This window comes from Anas acuta, chromosome 15 (genome assembly GCF_963932015.1).
Source record: "Anas acuta chromosome 15, bAnaAcu1.1, whole genome shotgun sequence".
Classification (NCBI taxonomy): domain Eukaryota; kingdom Metazoa; phylum Chordata; class Aves; order Anseriformes; family Anatidae; genus Anas; species Anas acuta.
Genome location: NC_088993.1, coordinates 13,749,580 through 13,770,141, shown reverse-complemented (window position 1 = coordinate 13,770,141; position 20,562 = coordinate 13,749,580). Strand labels below are relative to the sequence as shown.

Below are 20,562 nucleotides of genomic sequence, written 5' to 3'. Positions count from 1 at the left end.
CCAGCAGTAGCTGTTCAGACGAGGAGCTGAGCTCCTCCTGCCTGTGCTGGGAAGGGAGGCAGACTAGGGCAGGGTGTTCAGGTGGCTTTAACCCTCTCTGAGAGCTTCTGGGACATGGTGGTTTGGGGACTGGGCTGAAGGAATCACAGACCTCTCTCCACAGCGGGTTGTGCAAAAGACCGCGAGCCGTTCACCTCATCTTTGAGTTTTTTTGTCCAATTGCTGCACTTTTTTTTTTTTTTCCTTTTTGTCTTACCAAGAGGTTAATTCCTATTTGCTCACATCTAACGTTGGTTTGGTTTAGGCGGTTGTGCTAGAGGAAAGCTGTAGCAAGCTCACCCGCAGTGAGCTGTCACACTCAGGAGCTAGCACTAGTTTTCCTCCTCCGCATCTGTATTGTATTTCACGATTTGCTTTGTGGCTGTGGCGGTGGTAAGCCCAACGGCTGCATCAATTACTTTCCCACATGATGCCAGCTTCTGTACTCTCTCCTGCTTGTCCTTCTGTGAGAAGCATTGAATTATTTTTTTTATTATTATTTTTTTTTGTAAATGCCAGTGTGGTCTTGGGCCTTGGAGTTGGAGCCCTTTTTGCAGAAAAGCCAAGGCTGGGTAGCGTCCCCTGTTGTGACCGTTTTCTCCCTCACTTTGCCAAGTTAATGGAGTGAAACATCTACAAGAGCGGTGCTGATGCTGTGCAGTGCTGATTCTGAGGACCATTGATGCCTTCTGGGTGTCAGCACTTCTCTGACTGTCAGACACGAGCACAACTGCACACATCGTACTTGTCCCCTCCATCCCGTCCCCATCTCTGCAGTGCCTGCTCACCAGGGACAACCGGAACCACGGAACGAGGCAGAACGTGAGCTTGTCCCACCTTGGCTTTGTAGAAATAACCCAGAGCAGCTGCTCTGCGTTGGTCCCGTGATCCGTGTCCCCAAGTCCTGCCTGCTCGGGCTGCCTCTCCCTGCTTGACCTCGGCTGGGGGAGTGCGATCGATCAGGCGGCGAGGCGCAGAGCCCAAGCGATCACGGTGCTCGTCACGCCTTGCTGTGGGCCTGCAGAGGAGGGGTTGAGCAGGGAGCTCTCATGCGTGCTGGCAGCCTCCTACCTCAGGCTCGTTGCTGTGCAGCTCTGGCAGGCAGCAGCCAATGGTAACCACGAGCATCTCTGAGGCCCAGCTCACCAAATAGCTCCTGCAGCACCTTGGTTTCGGTCTGAAGCGTGCGACTGCTCCATCGTGGCTTATTTTTCCCCTTCTCTCTGCCTCTCCTCTGCTTTCCACCCCCCTCCGCTGCCTCATTTTGTTGTTTTGATGAATAACGTTCACGCTGTTGAGTCTCTTGTTCAGTCTCAGGTTGAACTTGCTGCGTTTATCACGCCCACGGAGCGCCTGCCTGTGCCTTGCAGCGCGTGGGGGCTGAGCTGTCACCTCCTGGTGCTTCGTGACCATGTCAGGTGGGGTAGGTCATGCAGCTGGAGGCAAACCTGGGCCAGAAGGGCTCGTGTTTTGCCTGCCTTGCTAAACAAGCTGAAAATAGCCCTAAAATGGGGTCACCAGCCACTATGCACGCAGAGGATCTCCACCAATTATGCGTGCCAGCGTGCGTGCTGTATGGCTGCATAACCATTTGGGGCCCCGGTGCAGGAGGGATGCCAACCGACTGCAGCGTGCCTGGAGGAAGGTCACGGAGCCGGTGAGAGCCTGACCTTCCCCTTGACCCCTTCAGCATGGAGAGGAGAAGGCAAGGAGGATCCAGATCCCTGAGCTGCCATCCCCTACCTGAAGCAGGAGCTTTGAGATGGCAGCATCAGGCAGTTCTCTGAGATGCACAGCAGAAGGATGGAGGAACTCTAACCATAAGTTACAAAGGGAAGCAGCACCCGGGTGTAATTGCTCATGAATATTTTTTTCCATAGTGCTGGAGCAGGGTCTGAGGGAAGCTTTGGAAACTCTAGCCCTCGAGACACTTGAAACTTGCCTGGACATGGCTCAGAGCAACCTCATCTGACTACGAAATTAGCCCTACTTTTAGCAGCAGGTTGGACTACAGTGACCTCCAGAGGTCTCTTCCAGCCTGTTATTTTCTATCACTTCAAGGGACCTGTGAAATTGAGGTTTCTCTCTGGAATCTTGTAGCAGTGACATGTTGACTTAGTGGAGTGAATGCTGTAAAACTGGAGCTGTAAATGTGCACATTTAACATTTATGGGAATTAATCTTTCAGGACTCTGTGGCGCCTGTTTTCAAGTTCCTGAGAAAGGAGACCAGACAGCTATGAGTGCTGCTTTCCCCTGCTCCCTGGGGTGCTAAGCTGAGGCTGAGTGCTGCTTCTGTTTTCCAGTTATCCCCTACCCCTCATTAGTGTGATCTCTGTTTATAAAATTTTCTTTCCATTCATACACTTCCCATATAATCCTTCTGAAATGTATTGACTCATGGCAAGAGAAATGTAAAGAAAGTCCTTCTTATTTTATCTTTTCACTAATAAAGTCCAGTGGCGTGCAGGCGAGTTACAGCCTAACTGTAATGAAAAGCTAATCACCAGCCTTCTCCGCCCCCTGGGATCCCAGAGGGTTACTGGAGCAGCACACTGCCCCAGTTTCTCATCCTCATGTGTGTGGTGTCCGAATTCTTCCTTGATTTGGTGTTTTCAGCGTGACTCTTGATAAGCTGGTTTGATGTTGGTTGGCTGCTACATGTAGGGCCAGCATCTGACATATGACTTTAGAAGGGGAAAGCAACTTAAGTAGCTTAATAGGATTTAGCTCTGTCTACACTGTCCTGCCAGAGCACGTTATAAACCACTTTAGTGGGATTCCTTCTTTAAATATAACCATGACATCAGCATAGGCAGAACCTCCATAAGAGCTCTGGGAACTCTCTTGTAAAATCAATCTCAAAATGCACTTGAAAAGAATTAATGAATGAATGAACGCCCGTGCAGGACTCGAGGTCTGGGATCCTATCCGTGAGCAGGGTGGAAGAGTATCTGAAGGAGGGCTGTGTGCATTAGTTTACCTTTTAAAGTGCCTTGGTTTCTAGTGTAAGTGATGTATCTGTCTTGGGAAAGTAGAGCAGCTAACAAGCAATCTTGTTAGGACAAAGAGGTGCAAATATGTGCTTCTTTTAACTGATATAACTGCCAGTACAGCAAAACAGCTCACTGTCCTTATATGTTCCCAAAAGTTGGTGGTAAGGGAGGGTAAGTGAGGCATATTTGTCCCTAAATACCTGATATGAAGCCAGTACTGTCACTCTTTTTTTATTTTTTCAGGCCAATGGCCTTTGACATCGTTCAGCTTTGCAGGCAGACGAGCCTTTGTAATGACCAGCTTTGCTGAGTCAAAATGAGACCGTTTCACCTCTTCTCCCAACCCACCTGGGAAACAGAACCCATGAGAAGAGCTGCTCAGACCTGGAGCTGCAGAGGGGGGTGCCCTCTGATTCTTGCTGTGGCCCCACATTGCACTTGCATCTGCGGAGATTTTCAATCTCTATGCACTCTTACCACTACCTCTTGCCCTTCTCCCATGAATGTCATTTGGGATGTGAATTTAAAAGCATGTGGTCCCCTTCCTACAGCGTGCTGAATGGGCAGCAGGGGCGGAGGGGCTGAGCTGGGTTTGCTGACCCCTTGCCAGGACGCCGCTCTGGAGGGAGCGCCATCTGATTTCCCCCTGCTCGCTCAGAGGACCATCTGCAGCTCCGTTCTGCTAATGGAGAGAGCTGTTAAAGAAAGCATCTCTATTCAAACTGCATTTCCCTTCAGCATAGCTGCCGGAGGCCCTAATCCCTTCTCGGCGCTTGGCGAGGAGCCTGCGTGGGGCCTTTCTTAGCTCCGCAGCTTCCCTCGCGCAGGCCGCGGTGCCGAGAGGAGAGGTGGTTAATGACGCTCCCAGTCTTGTCAGTGGTGCAGAAACACAGCTCCAGCTGTGACTGTGGTGGGTCTTGGCTGGCTTGGAGAGGGTTTTTTTTTGATCTGCTTCCTCTGTTAGTCTCTCGATGGTAGTTTTTTCCTGGGTTTGAAGGTTCCCCATAGTGCATATCGGTTGTCTTCCTCCCTGAGGTGTCCTTCTGAGATTTTTTTTCTCCTTTAATGAAAGAGAGGAAAAATAACCAACAACAAACCACCCAACCCCCCAAAAAAACACAAAACAAAACCGAGGAAGAAGTGGGGTGGAAATGCTTCCTGCACATGAATGAGCCTCTCTTTGGGAAGGGAAATGCACAGCTTCAAGTCGAAGGAACAGATTTTTTTTTTTTTTTTTTTTAAACAAACAACTGTAATAGACTGCAAAGAGGAGGTTTGGGAGTGAATTTAGGGTGAGAAGCGTGGCAGCTGTTTGTCACTGCCAGCCTGACAGTTAATGGCATGTCTGCATTGTTTGTACAAGAGGGGCAGCTCAGGGCCACATCAATAGGTGGGTCAGAGGTCTGTGCTCCTCCTGCCCCAGCAAGTGGGAGGAAATCGCTGGCCCCATGGGATATTGCCCCTCGCCAGTCCTTCGTGGCCTCTCCACATGACTGACATCCTGCATTAAAGCTGGCTTCAAATAGAAATTATTTTAAGGAAGATGTCACGTGGAAAGCTAGCAATAGCACAACGGGTTGTGACTTTTTGAAGATTTAGGGCAGTTCGCCCTTGATTTTGCTCTCTGTTCCTTCCCAGAGGTCAGCCAGCAGGGCAGCTGTACCAGTGTCATTTGCTAATGTAATCAGGAGAGCTATTTCTTTCACCTTGTAGCTGGCTTATTTTGTGTTATGGACTACAGTAAGTTTTTGCTGTGCAAACGGCCATTTGACCTGCTTTAGTTGTACAGAAAAGTGCCAGTAAAGCTGAACGGGGCAAATATAAATGGAAATGCAGTGCCACCCTTTTTTTTTTGTCATTATTTTTTGTTGCTGCTGTTTTTCCAAACTTCTTGCTTTAGATTGTGATAGTTGACTTCAGTTTTCAAACAGATCACACGGTGGACATGGATCTCCAAGTCAAAGACCCCTGAACAGCATTGATGGAGCCCGTTCACATCACTTTCTTGCAACAACTTGCCTTCCTGTTCATTCAGTGCTAACAGAAGCACGCTGAGAAGCCACTTGAGGTAGATGGGTTATCTTGACCAGGAAAGTATCCCTTTTCTTCTTAATTAATTTTTTTTTTTAGACTGAAGTGCTCCCAAATGCCGAAGTGTGTGCTAGAGCTTCTTAGTTACACCAGAAAATAATTCAACTGGTGGCTTAATCCTTTTGCCTGATAGCTGCTCTTTAGGAAAAGACCTTTTCACGGTGCCAATGATATGAAGCAAGCTGTAGAAATGTTAGTAGGCGCGTTGAGTTGCCTTTCAAGTCTAACATTAGTAACAATTTGACGCTGGGGTTCCCATTCCAATTTGGAATCGCTCTCGTTACTCTGCATCACTTTATGGTTCAATGCAGGATTTTCTGGGTAAGATGTCATTCTGTAAATGATTCAAGAACACAACCCCTGTGGCCCATCAGTGATCATGTTTTCTACATTTGTCTTAAGTATTTTCATATCTCTTGGGTTTCTGCTTGCTTTCTATATTCCTGTGGTACAGTCAGAAGACTTACAATCCTTCTGATTGCAAGTTCTGATTCCTTGTTTCCACTTACAGTTGTTTAAAAAAAAAAAAAAAGTGTTTAGTGTCCTTTGCAGATCAGTTATGAGTCTTTCCACAAAGCCATGGCTCTACCCTGAAAAGTCTCCTTAAAATGAGCTCATTTGATATGTCCGAGTAGACATTGGAGTATGTTATTTGCACACAGTGCTTGGGAACAAAGGTAAAGCTGCTGCTTTTCTGTTGATCCTGGGGTGCCTTTTCTCTCCAAAGCAAATGAGCTTCTTTACTTGCCTGTGTGTGATCAGTGAGCTTTACCAGATCCTGGTTCCAGTCCCACCAAAATTAGTTGGAGGTGGAAGGCTGCAGTGATGTCACTACGGGGATGAGGCACTGTGCAGGGTCTAGTAGTGGAAAAATATAAAAAGAAGCCTGCCTGACTTTCCAGAATCACTTCAGTCCAAGTAGGGTTGTTAAAAATATCTTCTGTTAAAATGAACTTCTTTCATATGGAAATTTTGGAGACAAATTTGGAAAGTCAGTCTGTTTTTTTTTATCTCGTGGGGTAGACGGGAAATGGCCATACTCGATCTGTTTTTCCCTACTTTGATATGTCTGCAAATCATGAGATGCACAGAAAAGATGCCAGCAGAATCTGCAAGGAAGAGTGCTTGTGTGCACGCTCTGGATGCAACTGGATGCTTATGCTGTTAAAAAACTTGAGGGAGTACCTTCTTTGTCCAGCAAAGCTTCTTGACTTATGCATGTGATGTGATATTGAATTACTGAAGGCGATCCGTCGAGTCCAAAATAATGTAAAATAATGACTGAATCAACCACATTATCTACAACTGTCATGCTTGTGGAAACTCCTGTCCCTGATGATGGGATGGGCTCACCCTGTTGATGGCTTGCTGTTCCTCTGGGCAAAGTTTCCACAACTGGGGTAAGATTTTGTTTTCCATTGCACTTGGGGGTGGCTATTCTCATTTCCGCTCTTCCCCAGTGCTTTATTTCCTCTTCCAAACAGAAATGGTGTGGGAAAGCCTCTGAAAGCAGACTGGAGACTGGCTGTTCATGGGGTACGGCACGGTCGGTGCAGCTGGCAGTAACCTCCCTGCTGGGCCTCTCCTGCTCTGCACGTCCGAGCCAAGCACTGAGCCCAGCCTTCAAGCTCTGTAGTGGCTCTCCTCTGGTTTGGGTGGCTGTTTTAGGAGAAGGTGATAAAGTAGGACAAGTAACATAGCTGTGATCCTAAATATCTAAACCACTGCCATGTCATTCCCTGCTCCGTGCTGGAAAGGACAGGCTTTAGGTCCTGCAGAGGAACAGGAGAGAAGAAGGAGGTGCATGTGGTCATCTCTGCTGAAACGTCCTATCTTTATACAGGACTTCTGCAACTTACAGGAGCACTGTGAATACTTGGGTTTAAAACCATAAGAAACAGTTAAAGAATAGCTAAAAAGAGCTGGTAGCTCGCAGTAAAACACAGACTCCTTGCAGATGGAGGCATGAAAGAAAATCCTTGAGGTTGGCATCCGCTCCAGCATATGCACAGTCAGCGTAGATAGGTAAAAAATGTGGTGTCCCAACTCTTTGCTTAATAGTGAGTAAGGATAGGTTTAATAGTAAGGATAGGATTAATAGTGAGTAAGGATGAGATTTTTTTTCCCCCTAAATGAAGTGCATTGTCTGAGAGCCCACATTGTAGGAGGGGGGAGGGAAGAGGAGGGAAATTGGATTAAGTCACTGGGCTGCAGGCCTGAGCATTTCCTGCCTTTTTTTTCTTTTTTTTTTTTTTTTTTTTTTTTAATATACCAGCGCTGCCGAGATCACGTGCTGAGCTGTGCAAGCCTCCCCTGGTCCCTGGCTGCGTGCAACAGGCAGCTTGGCAGCGCCGCACCTCGCCTTCGGGGAGATCCAGGCCAGCGAGAGCAGAGCTGGGGCTGGGGACTTGGCTTGGCAGGGGAATTTGTGCAGCGCCTGGGCTCGGGCCAGGTAACGCAGGCACTGCTTGCTTATCCCCGAGTTGTAGGAGCATTAAATTCGTGCTGCCTTTGTAGCGCGGAGTTTCTTTCCATTATCCAGTTTGCTGGAAAATTACCTTGTGAGGAGATTGGGTTTTAAGGCTTTTATGGGTGATACAGCTTTCGAAGCAAGGAAATAAAGCTGCTTCTAAAAGGCCGAGTAGAGGGACCGCCGTTGGTCAGGAACGCGTGAATTAATCTGTTGTGGGAAGGGAAGGGCTGGAGAAATTGTGCTGGTCTGGCACGGGCGAGCTGAGCGTGCACGCGAGCTGTGTGGGAGAGCGGTGCAATTCTTCTGGCGCTCCTCTTAATGCCCTTCGCCTTAATATTCCAAATATTTATTTGATCTTTGTCTTTAAACAAAGCCGGCTAATAGGTTTAACGTTATCTGACCGGGCACGTTAGGAAGGAGTGAACTTCTAAAGCCAGAGGCCCGTTCCCAAGGGGATTCCTTACACGTTTTGCTGGTCTGGGATTTGGAGCAAAGACCTGCATGAACACTGATGCGCCCGTGGTTTTTTTAGAGCCCTGCAAGGGAATTTGCAGAATCCCCAGAAAGGAAATCCTCCTTTTCAGCGAGAATGCTCATTTGACAAGCTGCCAGTTCTGAGCTAAGCCTCATTTAATAAAGATTTAGTCTGTGGGGACCTGTCAGTGGAAACTGAATTTGGTGAGTGTCTCATTCTTTTCATCGCTGCAGCGCATAGAGTTTTTCAGCCAGCATTATGGAGAAACGAGGGATAAGAACATCCAATTTAGAGGACCCCCTTACCTCTGGGAATGTTTCCTTGCCGTGTAAGATGGAGATTGCTGAGTTGGTAACAGCTGAGGGAATAAAAGGGTTGTTATTTGACTTCAGCCCAATAGGATGCCGGTGTTCACTGCTGATTAGCGTGGCTTAGATCTGCATTTGTGGGCAGGAAAAAAAACAAAACACAACCCAATTGTTAAGCAAATCCTTTCTGCTGGGTGCTCTCCTCCCTTTGGGTTGTGATAGGAGGTGCTCTGATGAATTCTAGCACCTGTCCCCACGCAACCTATGGCAGCTGAGGTGTGTAGATGTACCTGCACTATAAATTGTTAAAGCACAGTCTCAGCCAAACTCTGGCGATGATTGTATTTCATGCTTGGTATTGCAGTAAACCAGCTATCAGCAAGGTTACGTCTTTCTGGCCTCTGCGCTGGTGGCTTCTGCGAATTGTACCAAATATAAGGGCAGTGTTGAAACTGTTTAATTATGAAGTAAGGGGTCAGAATGTTAACGTGGAGGAAATGATGATAATTTCTAATCAAACTAGCCTTGTTCTCAGTCGTTGCATGTACAAGGGCACTTGAGAAATTAATCTGAATTAACTGGAGGAATAAATTCAAAGCAGATTAGTTAAACCACTTTAAATGCACTAAAGTGAATTAAACTGCACTGAATTAAGACCATTTTAGTTAAACTACATTAAACCCCTGTGTGAACACTCATTTGTAATTAAAGTGACTTTAGTTCATGGCTCTAATTCCAATTAACTCTGGAATGCCCTTGCCCGTGTGGATTGCCTCTCGGCATTAAGGAAGCCTCTTGGCTGTTTAACCAACCTGGTTAACCTGCTCTGGGCTATCTAGTCATGTTACACGTTTCGACTGTAGATCTGTTTTATTCCAGTGTCTGCTGTCTTGTCCTCAGGTGATTAAATAAAAATAAAGAAATATGCATGACATAATCCTTGGCATTTTCCTTTTTTTTCCAGCAAGGAAAGCCAGTAGCCAAAAAAGCCAAAGGCAAAGCATTGGCCTATATTGCCGCTCCAGTGTGGGCTTGCTCTTGGTGCGTGTGTCTGTAATCTGCTGCGCTTCCTTGCAGCGTGCTTTCCCTGGGAGATGTCTACAGAAGGAGATGAGACGGTGGAACCTGGCCTCCGTTTCCATGGTGCTCTTCCCCGCTGCCGAGGGATCCCGAGCGAAGGAGAATACGGCTCAGTGCCGTGGGAAAAGGCTCCTCCACAGAACGTTTCCTGCCCAGCCTTGCTTCTCCGCTGCGCTGAACGCGGCGATTGGCCTGGGAAGGCCTGTCCCCCAGGCGGAGGAGATATGGATGGTTTAGTGCTGAGATCAGTCGTGGTTTCCACATCCTTCCCCCCCCCAGGCCCCACAATTACATTTGCCAATACGTGGCTGGCTGGGTTCCCTAGAAAGTCTGCATCCTTCTGTGGAGGCTGTGGGGTGAGTGACATCCTGAGCCAGTTCGGTGTCTCGACAAACGCCACACACAGCACTCTTCACCAGAAGGGAGATGAAATGAAAATGGAGCCTCTGAACTCTCAGCACGATCAGAGCGAGCTGATGAGGGGTCAGAATGTGCTGCTGCCGCTGCCAGCATTACACAGAGATCAGTTTGGTAGGATGTAATTATTTATCATCTGTGAGTACATGAGCTTCTCAGATGTTCTGAGGTCTGCAAAAAAGGTGTGGAAAGTAGTGTGGGCATGACACTATCCCACAGCAGTTTCTTTTCTTGCTCAGAAGACTTCCGTCCTTGATGGAATAAATAGAGATGAGTGCTGCTTTGGCAGCAGCCCAGTTTGCTTCATTTGTTCTTCTGGGTGAACGTTTTTCTCTTCCCACACTCCTTTAACCTCTTCTCTCTGTTTTATTATCGCAATCTTAAGTCACTGCATGGAAATCCAGAAGGAACATTAGTTGCAGATTGAGTGGAAAGCTTTCTCTTGGCAAACGCTAACTTTAAGGTAAAACTATAAACAGCTCTCAATCTGGCAATGATTAAGGCAGCTGTGTTGTTGAGATGCTCAAAACCTATAGCTGGTAGGTTTTATATTTTGTCCTGTGGGTTGAAATTACAAAGTTTAAGATGAAATAATTTTCAAATTACCGATGGAAGCTTAAAAGCAAATCTGCGTGCTTTTCGGGAACCGTCGGAAGACTTCTAGGTTTCCTCTCAAGTTTCTTTTTGAGGTTTTAGTGGACTTTATGACTAGTGGTAAATTAGCAGTGCTATCCAGAAATAGCTGTCTTCTATTTCATGTGAAGTTGCTCACTGTGCCGGACTGCTGTTGGTATAGTTTAGGCCAAAAAAAGTGGTAATTGGAAATTGGATAGGCTGAAATTGGTAAAAACTTGTACTTAATATGGATTACTTGGAGTCTGTGTGTATTCAGGATTAATTTTCTAACCCCATGCTGCTGCCAGGACTACCTGTGCCAAGTAACCTTTGTGGCAGAGGGGAGGTGGTGGGAGGACAAGGCCCTAAGCCAACACTGCTGTCCAGTCAAGGGGCAAACCAGCAGGCTTCAGGCAATGCTAAACCATGACATCTGTGTGCAACCCAGTGTTTACCTCCTGCATTGCAGTGCTTCATTTATTTATTTATTTTTGAGGTTTTCATTAAGAAATGTGCCTAAATGTATCTTGTCTATCTCCTTTCTCATCCGTGTAGATCACTACTGCTCTTCTTGACTACCTTTGTGATTGCAGTTCCTTACATGAGGGCACTTTCTGCTGGGGGACGATGGAGTGGCGTGTACGTCCCTTAAGTGCAGTTTCAGCAGCAGAAATTAGCCTTCCAGGACCACAGAGATCAGAGAGATACTCACGGAGCTAATGATGTAGATCACAGCTGGGGACTTGGGGGCTGAGAGAGCTGCAACCTGCTGTTTGGTGTGGGATTTTTCATCCAGTAGGCAAGTCTGTGTATTGGCTGAGTCAATCCTGGAGACTGTGAATCGTGCTGTGCTGAAGGCTGATCTGCATCCACGTCCTTGGGTGTTACATCAGCACCCAAGGTACCCTCATACCATGCGAAAACTCCTGCCTCTGTAGAGCTAACCAGCCCCAGGGGTTTTAGTGGGGGATGTTTTTGCCATGACTTGTATTTCTTACAGCAATGGTGCCTCTCTCTGCATGGGAACCTAGATGTTTTCTGCCCCTTTTTGTCCTGTTATTCCCATTGAGAGGGTGAATGCCACGAATCCTGGCAACCCAGGCGGAGCTGAGAAAAGCCATTAACACTGCAGCAGGCTGTTGAGCATAGTGCATGCACAAGACCGAGTGTATTCAGGTTTCACGGTGCCTTTCCAAGCTAGCAGTGCTGCTCATGGTTACTTCCCCGTGCATTGCTATTAACTTTTATTTTGAAAGAGCTGCTGAACACTGCAGCTTCGTCTCCTGCCAGTCTGGCTGATACCACTTGGATTTACACTCATTTTCAGGGACTGCTCTGTCTCCACTTCTGCCATTAGTGTCAGCACAGTGGTAAAATGTTGCTCCTTGAAGTTGTCTCCGTTTTCCTGTAAGGGCAGTTCATGCATCATTCGCTATAAAGGTTCTGGTAGTTCAGCAAATGTTCGAAGACGAATTGATGCTCTTTTGTGGCAAAAGGCCCAGTGCGTAATTTTGCATTTACTTGGGATAACGTGGCCTTGGATAACCGAGTCCCAGATTTAGTGTTGCAGGATAAAGTCTCTGAGGGTTTATCCAGCCTCAACCCCCTTTTTTAAATACTGTTATTTAATCCCAACAAGCAGGCACAGGCATATCTTTGGTTGCGACCAGGCTTTCACTGCCAGCCAGGCTCTGGGTCCTAAACTGACTCATCAGTCAGAAAGATTAACAACCGCTCTGCTGGATGATTTCACTTGTTGTCGTGGCACATATCCATTAATGGAAAACAAATATTCTCTGCAAAATGAAACACAGATCTGGGTGTACTGGCCAGCCAGCCCCTTTTGGCTAAAGGCTTATATTTAAGCACATATTAAAGCATCCCTTCAAAGTGAGAACTCCAGATTGCTTGGTGCGTGGCAGTCTTTGTGTGTGTGCTCTTTTCTGTTTGTTTGTTCCTTCTCAGGGAGGCTGTTCCTTTCCACCTGGGGCTGCAGAGTGATTTCTTTGCTAATAAAGTCTCTGGGAGGACTTTTCGGTGGGTTCTTCTTTCCGGAGGCAATGCCTGTTAGCAAGCAAGGAGGGCCGAGAGTGCGAGTGAAGAAGTGCAGGCAAGCTGCGCAGGCAAGCTGTGTGTTACCCGAGCCTGAAGCATTTAAAAAATAACCAATATCCCCAAGGAGCTTCGGTAGGCTGAATGTGTTGGTTAAATTAGTACTGAGGGCTCATACATGGCAGGCCTTCAGAAGTGGGAGAAGTTGGGTCTCCGAATGCAGCTTCCCTCTCGAAGGCCTCTTTGTGCTCAGGAACTCGAGCGGTGCACACACCATCTGGCGTAATCATGGGAAAGGGGGATAGTGCTTTTTCCCTTCCAGCCCCGCTTCTCTCACTTAAAAATCCCAATGTTCAGTTTCAGCTGTTGAGTTTGGGGAAGGTGCACCTGTAAGCTCCCCACATCCCCAGCACGCTCGGTGAGCTCTGGGTCGCTTTCTTCAGGCCACGAAGGCGCACAGCACACAGCGACATGGATCATCTGTCATGAGCCCTAACTGGTGTGAATCTCATTATGTACATCTGATGGGCACTACAGCCCATAAATACTGCCGTTTGCTGGGCTGGGAAGTACGTTCAAGTGTTGCGTGGCTTATATAGCTTGCCAGAATTCAAACACAGCTGGGAGTACCTATGGAGTAAGATGGGGGAGAAGGAAGGGAAAGGAAAACCTCAGAAGAAGAACTTGTTACCAGATTCCCTTGGAAATGTTCACAAATTTTGCTGAGAATCTTGCTGCAACTGCGGCATTCTGTGTTTCACATCTTTGACCAGGAGGCAGTTGTTGCTTCAATCAGAAGGAAGCCTATAAATATTTTAAAGGAATTTCTGCATGGGGAGAAAAAGAGAGACTGAGTAAAAAAACTTAAACCTTAGCGTTATGTTTGCTGCTACAGATCTATGCCTGCCTTCCCAATATTGGGGCAGCAATAGGTAACTTGGGTCCTCTACAGATATTTACGTTGTTTTTACTACATTGGCATTTGTCACTGCTACCCAAGGGTTTGCCCAAAAACACTTCTGGGTAAAATAACATCCTTTTACTTCATTCATTCACTTGAGAAAGAGTGGCTGGATTTAGTGTTAGAATTCGTTTAGTTTTTTTATTTAACAAAAATGTTTTGCATTTTTGGGCTTCAGCCAGGATTTTCTGAATAAAAATAAATCAGAACGGAGTTAAACACTTTCTGCCTTCCTTTCCTCCCAGGGAACAGCTGAATAGAAATAGGTGCAACAATACTGAAGCTTGTGACTACTTCAAGCTGGTGTGTCTGTAGCATCTGCATTAGTTTTGCTGTATCTGTATATGTGGATGGTATATGGAGGGTTTAGCATGTATTCTAGGTCTACCTAGAATAGAAGCATTGCATGGAGATTTTCTTTTTTTTTTTTTTTGAAAAAAATAATTCAATATCACACATGCATAATAAATTCCACCCCCTTTCAAACCTACTCATGCACTTGGGTGTCTAATGAATAAGCCCGCATATTTATTCATGAGGATTAAAGAACTGTACAGATAGAGGCAGCTGGCTGAACTATTCATTTATTTTCTCTTTAAATCTGCTGACCTCTGATCTGCAGTAAAGAGGGAGCCCTCCCTGATTCACTTTGGCTGCATGCAGACAGGGCAGACAAAATGGCTCGGCTCATCACAGCTCAGAGGCAGGAGATGGTTTCATCAAGCAGAGAGGCAGGGCAAGGAGAAAGCGGTGCTCAGAGCCCCCTGTTTGTGGCTTTTAAAAACAAAACCAAAAATAACATATTAAACAACCAGTTTTCAGGTTTGGCCTTCAGTACTGTCTCACAGTCGAGTCCTCAGACCTCTGGTTGATGGCCTGCGCTGTGGGAGCTTGGTGGTCCCATGCTGACGACCGGTTTTCTTTTCCTCAGGCCCTGCTGCTGTTGGGTGGCGTGGCGCTCTCCTGCCTGGCTCTGGACCTGCTCTTCCTCTTGTTCTACTCCTTCTGGCTGTGCTGCCGCCACCGAAAGAGCGAAGAACACCTCAACGCAGACTGCTGCTGTACAGCGTGGTGTGTTATCATCGCGACCCTGGTGTGCAGGTAAGGCTGAGCACCTCGCTGCACAGGGCGTCGTGTGCTGCGTTGTGTTTTCATGCTTGGGGTGCTGTGCCTGTAGTTAGTAAATGTTGGCAATAATCCCTCTTTCCGCTTGGTAGGTGTATGTTTTAAATGTCTGTAATGCATTTCCTTCCTCTCTGCCACTTGCTGAACTGCCTAATGGTTTGAGCGATGTGAAAAGGAATGGCTAATGGGCTGCTCTTTGATGCTTCTCGAGTGGTAAATCAAGGACGCTGTGTCCTTGGGAGCTTAACACTTAAATGGGATGGATACAGAGTTCAGGTATTTGATGGGTCTAGATGGGGGTTTCTTAGAGTCTTGTGTCTGAAAAGAATGACTGTGGGGGAGAGTAGATTATGAAGAAAGGCACAAATCGTTCTTTTAGGTTTGGAAGTACTGGTGTTTGGACGTGGACGTTCAGATTTTGTAGCCTGTATAAGGCACTGCTACATTTTGTTGTATGTACTAATGTACAGAGCTCTCTCCAAGGGTTGCTGGTAATGCTGCTAGTGTCAGCAGTGTTTCATGTTACGACTGAACAATAGACGACACTCTTGGAGATGTTCCTGGAAAACCAGCGAATTTAAGTAGTTGATGGAGAACATAGGCAGAAGAAGTTAAAATGAATGAGTTTAGATTTTGCATTCTGTTTCTCTCTCTCTCTTTTTTTTTTTTTGGTCAACGCAGACAAGGATCCCATTTCCTAGAAAGGTAACAATGGGGCATCTGAAAGCAGGAACATGTTTGCAGGCCCCTGGAAAGAACTTTGGGCTTAGTCTGTTTTGACTTGAGCCGAATGAGTTCTCTGGGATCCATGGACATTTACACTGAGCTTTCTTACCAATTCCAAGCATCAGCTACTCTTATCCAAGAGTCCAGGTGGTCTGAGTTGCCCCTCTGCAGTTCTGAGAGCAGTTCCCTATTCAGAAAAGAGGTAACAACGAGACAATTGTATTTTGTTGCATCTCGTGGCTTGCTTTTTCTGTTAACCTGCTGATAGACCATGTCCTGGATACATCACCCTTTTGGAGGCATACATGTTCCTTGAAGGCCAAGCTTAGCTGTTCAGGGGCTAGACTGTGCTATTAATGGACTTCTCCATTAGAAAGCAAATGGTATTTGCTCTTTCGAGGCACATACTTGAGAGACTAGAAAACCCCTGGAGTACTGGAACAAACACCACAGAGCAGACATTACTGTGTTGTGGGTTTAGCAAGCTGGGGATGGATTTGCCTGTAAAAGCCAGGGCTCAGTGGTTTGGAGGAGAGCTAGTGTGTTTGAAAAATAGTGCTGTCTTTGCAGGGAGCTCTTCCATGCTTTGCTGATTGCAAGTAAGTGCCTGGAACGGAAAGGCAAACTAGAGAACAACTCACAAAAAGAAATCTCAACCTCAGACACCTTTCTTTTTAGTGATCTCAGGAGCTTCAGCTGCATCCATTCCAATCCACTGAAAATGCTGTGGTCCTAACCCTTCCTTACAGAAACACTAACTGATGCTATTTATAGTTGTGTTGCTGCTACAGGCTCTTGTTAGCTATTGTTATGCAGCATTTGTGTCCAAGACAGCTGCTGCAGAGTGTGGTAGTTCTGTTTGCTTTTAATTGTAGGCAGGGTGAGGAGGAGGCTTTCTGCATATCTCCCCAAGTGTGCATGAGACAATTTAAAGTTGGAAGGTCAGCATTTAAATTCTGGTAGGCTTGATGCAACTCCCAGTCATGTCCGCAAGCTGGAAAACGGCTTAGGCTTGCTCAAAATCTGAACAGTTGATTTACATCCTTGGTGTACCATTTGTTTCTGCAAGTACTAAATGCAGGAGTATCCTTAAAATTAAGATTCTCCTGGAATCTGCGGTGATACTGCCTGAATATCTGGTCTGGCCTTTTTTTAAAGTTCCCCTCTGAAGCTGGCACTTGCAGCGGTAGCAGGATGGCACCAGCCCTGGGAGCTGCAGGTGCTGTCCAAGTGCTGGGCTCTCTGTGAAGCCGGGGTCTGTTTTCTGCCCCTCTGACAGCAGCTGGATGCGACAGCGCACTCAACGCGGCGCCTTTTGGCTCTCTGTGCCCGACATCTGGCTGGGAATGCAGATACGGCTTCCGACAAGCAAGGAATCCAATCTGCACTAGCAGGAAGTCCCAATTAGGTACCGGCAGTTAAAGATCAGTCAACTGGAGATGTCCTGTCCTAGCTGTGCGTGACACGCAGCAGAAGTGCCAGACCGGCAGATGCTGTTAGGTTCCAGTGAGAGGGAATAAAGCTCTTCTGAATGTCTGCCTGGGCCTGCAGGCTGACCTGGGAGGCAGTTCGCACCAGGGGGAACAAAGGTGGCTTGGATGCTCAGGCAGTGAGAGGATCCAGAGACCGCTCTGTTCTGTACAAGTGCCATGGAGTGGGCTGTTGTCTTCCTAGCTGAGAACTAGGTAACCCTGGTTGAGCCCAGCCCTGCCTAGTGCTTGCTTATGTAGGTAGTGGTTAAACCCAGAGGGCAGTTCGTGAATCCTGCTCAGTGCTGGATCGCTGTTACCTCTTTTCCTGCTGAGCAAAAGGGAGAATGCTGAGCCAGCAGGAAGGCAGAGCTGGTTAATAGGAATTCTCCAGCAAAATACCTCTCTAATGAGTCCTCCCGGTTGCTTTAATCACAAAGCTGCAGGAAGGACTTGCCTAGATTATTCCTTGAAAACCTAGTTCGTTGCTAGACTTTACTGATTTTGATTGGTTTGTGTGTATGGGGAGTTGTCATCTCATATAAATCCCCTCACCCTCGGATCCCTGTAGGTCATGCTAACGCTCCCGCAAGGGACCTCAGCTCCGAAGGTGGGTAGGAAGCTTCATGGAAAGGATACCTGAAAGAAATGGGTGCAATTAAATGGTGAAAACTTGCTTTCTCAAGTGCTAATAGCGCTTTCCCTTGGTGCTAAAGTGCAAGGTGGTAATTAGACAGACAAATTAACATTCCTCCTGAGAACATGAAGTCTAAAAAGGGCTCTCCTTATGAAGTTCCTGTAATTAAAGATGACTTGGTGTAGTTAGATTATTCATTTCTAAAGATGTGATGTGAATGGCTAGTGCTCATCTTTTCAGACTAGTGACTGGATGCCCACGGGGTTTTCACTGTGTGTGTGTGTGTTATGACTGGAAGATCTCTCCATCAGCAGGCATGAGTATGTTCTCTGCATCAGATTAATGCTCCGCTGTTCACGTACACCTTGTGTAATCCAGAAAACATTTTTTGCAGGTTGTATTACAAGGAAATGTGGAATTACACCTGATTTCTTTTGCTGTCTCCTTATCATGGAATGTCCTAAGCCCATGCACCTCTTGCATGCAAATAATAGGGAGGCTGCGTCCTTGGGGAAATTCAGCTGTGAGCCTTTCAGGAAAAGAGAGAGGGAAATGGGTGTTTTTTTCTCCAGACGTGAATTTCTTGAGCCTTGTTGAAAAGTGATACTGAAGTGTACATACACAACATGCAGTAATTAAAATCATCGTGTTGTCTCTGTATGAATATGTAGAAGTCGCAGCATGCTGCTGGTCTGTCTCTTGTCATATCACTGTCTGAAGAGCTGGTGTAGCACATAGTCTCTCCCTAGTGTGCATCTGTGGGTATGCATTAGTAATGACAGCGTTAATCTCAGGAGTGTACTGTTTTCTTCTTTTAACATATAAGGGTGCCTTAAAACTTACCAAAATGACAGAGTGGCCAAGTGGCTTTTTAAAGGCTGCATCAAGCAGCAGGAGAAATTTCTTAAATGTCCCATTGGAGCTTAGTAGATAAATTTTAAGATTATTCTTACTTAAAAATACCAGCGAGAAGGAAGGAAGAGGAGAGGTGGTGCTAGTGAAAGGGGCAGGAGAGTGACAAAAGTAGGTCTGGGAGGAAGAACCGAGGCTGGGGTGGTGTGGACTGAGGAGCTGAGGTGTGTGCATGCTGGGGAGGGGAGTGCGGCAGAAGGAAGAATAGCACAAGTGGAGATGAGTTTCCCACAGAAGTGTTGAAAATGCGTTGGAGTATCTTCCAGAGGGTGCTAGGGTGGGAAGAAAGCTGTGTCATTCAGGAATGCTGTTCTTGTATCCACGCTGCATGACAGAACTGCAGGCTTCCTCACTGGGCGATGGTTTTGTCATCATGGACTGGGAGATGTCTGCTCTTTCTGAGGTTCTGGAGCCGTCCAGGGTCTGTGCAAGAAGCCATGAGATCGGTCCTGACCTCAGGGACTTAACACTGTTGGGTTAGGATGAGTCGATCTATTTTTACTTTAAAAGAGTGAGCTCAAATGAAAGGGAGCCCCTGGTTCTTTTTAATCAAATAAAAGGTGGTTAAAAACTGCTTCAAATCCTTAAATCTGCTTTGAACAACAGCAACTTCTACCGGGGTGTGTGTAGGCAGGGATTTGAAACAACTGTTGGATTTAGATAGGCCGAATGCAAGCAGAAAGCAATAGCAGCACTTCTCTCTTCCCCCGCCGGCGGCTCCCCCCCTGCCTGCCCTTCGGCTCGGCTCCCCCCTCGGTCACAGCGTGGATCCAGGCAGCTGCAACCAGCCTGTGCCTCTGGGCTGCAGGGATGGATGGCTTCCCTCCCTCTAGCATGATAGGAAGGGGAACTGCCACAAAACGGCACGGCTTGCTCCTAGAAGGAATGGCTCCGTGTAAGTAGCTCTTGCTAGCACAGCATACGAATGCAGGGCTGGCTTTTGCTGCGCAGTAATGGAATAATTAATGTGCTGTCTGTAGGTTCCGGTGGATGTATGGTATGCACATCTAGAGGAATGTGTTGCTTGAATTAAATGGCTTTTATCCTAATTCCTGTTGCTCCGGGAAGAGGCGCATGCCCAGCCTATCCCCGAGCAGCCGGTATCCCTCCCGTCCCCCAGCCAGCCATCCCACATTAATTAATTGTCCTGCATGACGCCCTGTGGTACGGAATACCCCTTTGGCCAGTTGGGGTCAGCTGTCCTGGGTCTGTCCCCTCCCAGCTGGAGGAACTCTACCAGGGAGTGTAGCTGTGGAATGAAGAATAACGGCTTTGAACAAAGCTTTGTGCCAGTGGCACAAGAGACACCAGTGCCTGAAGGACCTGGGGCAAAGGCAGGAACATCAGACAGACAGCTGTGGGGAGCAGAGGCATGCCTACCATACAGAACACAGTGGGGGACCCAGCCACAAATGTAAACCAGATGGCAGCGTTGAATGCATGCATGAAAATCAACTTGGCAGTGGCATGGGACGTAGGGGTGGAACTGGACGACCCCCTGGTTCGGCACCCTGGCCACCAAACACCATGGGCATCTCACAGGCTTACCTGCAAGATGTCCCAGCAATAAACAACTCCGTTGCTGATTCTCAGGGGTTGAACGAGTGCTTCTTTTTTTGGGGGGGGAAATGGGCTAAAGTTGTGCCAGGGGAGGTTTAGGTTGGATATTAGGAAAAACTTCTTTACTGAAAAGGGTGTTAGGTATTGGAATGGGCAGCCCAGGGAAGTGGTGGAGTCACCATCCCTGGAGGTCTTTAAAAGACGTTTAGATGTAGAGCTGAGTGATTTGGTTTAGTGGAGGACTTGTTAGTGTTAGGTCAGACTTTGAACTGGGTGATCTTGGAGTTCTCTTCCACCCTAGGTGATTCTGTGATTCTGCATGAGTAGTGACAGTACCTAGGTGGTTATGGGCGGCTGGGGGTGGTAACACGATGCTGGGCAGGACGCCTGCGAGGATGGGTGGCTGCTGGGATGATTCTGCCTCTCTGACATGGTAAAGAGGTTTGAGTCAGTTGCCTGTAGTTGGCAGCACTTGATAAATGTTTCTCTTGTGTAAAGTGGCTAAGGTACCTAGCAGTGTTGTGTCTTTAAGGACAAAATGACTGCTGCCACTTCACGCAGAGTGCTGTTTCTGAGCCTTTTCCACCAAAAAAAAAAAAGTGCTACTGTGGTGGGAATACTGAGAAC

General features: G+C 47.1%; 1 protein-coding gene across 3 annotated transcripts in view; it reads left to right on the top strand.

Moving 5' to 3' along the window:
• Window positions 1–20,562, top strand: part of TTYH3 (tweety family member 3) — a 78,925-nt gene that overhangs the window by 23,956 nt on the left and 34,407 nt on the right. For all 3 annotated transcript variants that reach the window (XM_068700001.1, XM_068699999.1, XM_068700000.1), the window contains exon 2: window positions 14,438–14,607. In XM_068700001.1, the coding sequence (XP_068556102.1) occupies window positions 14,438–14,607 (170 nt within the window). The remainder of the gene's footprint in view (window positions 1–14,437; window positions 14,608–20,562) is intronic.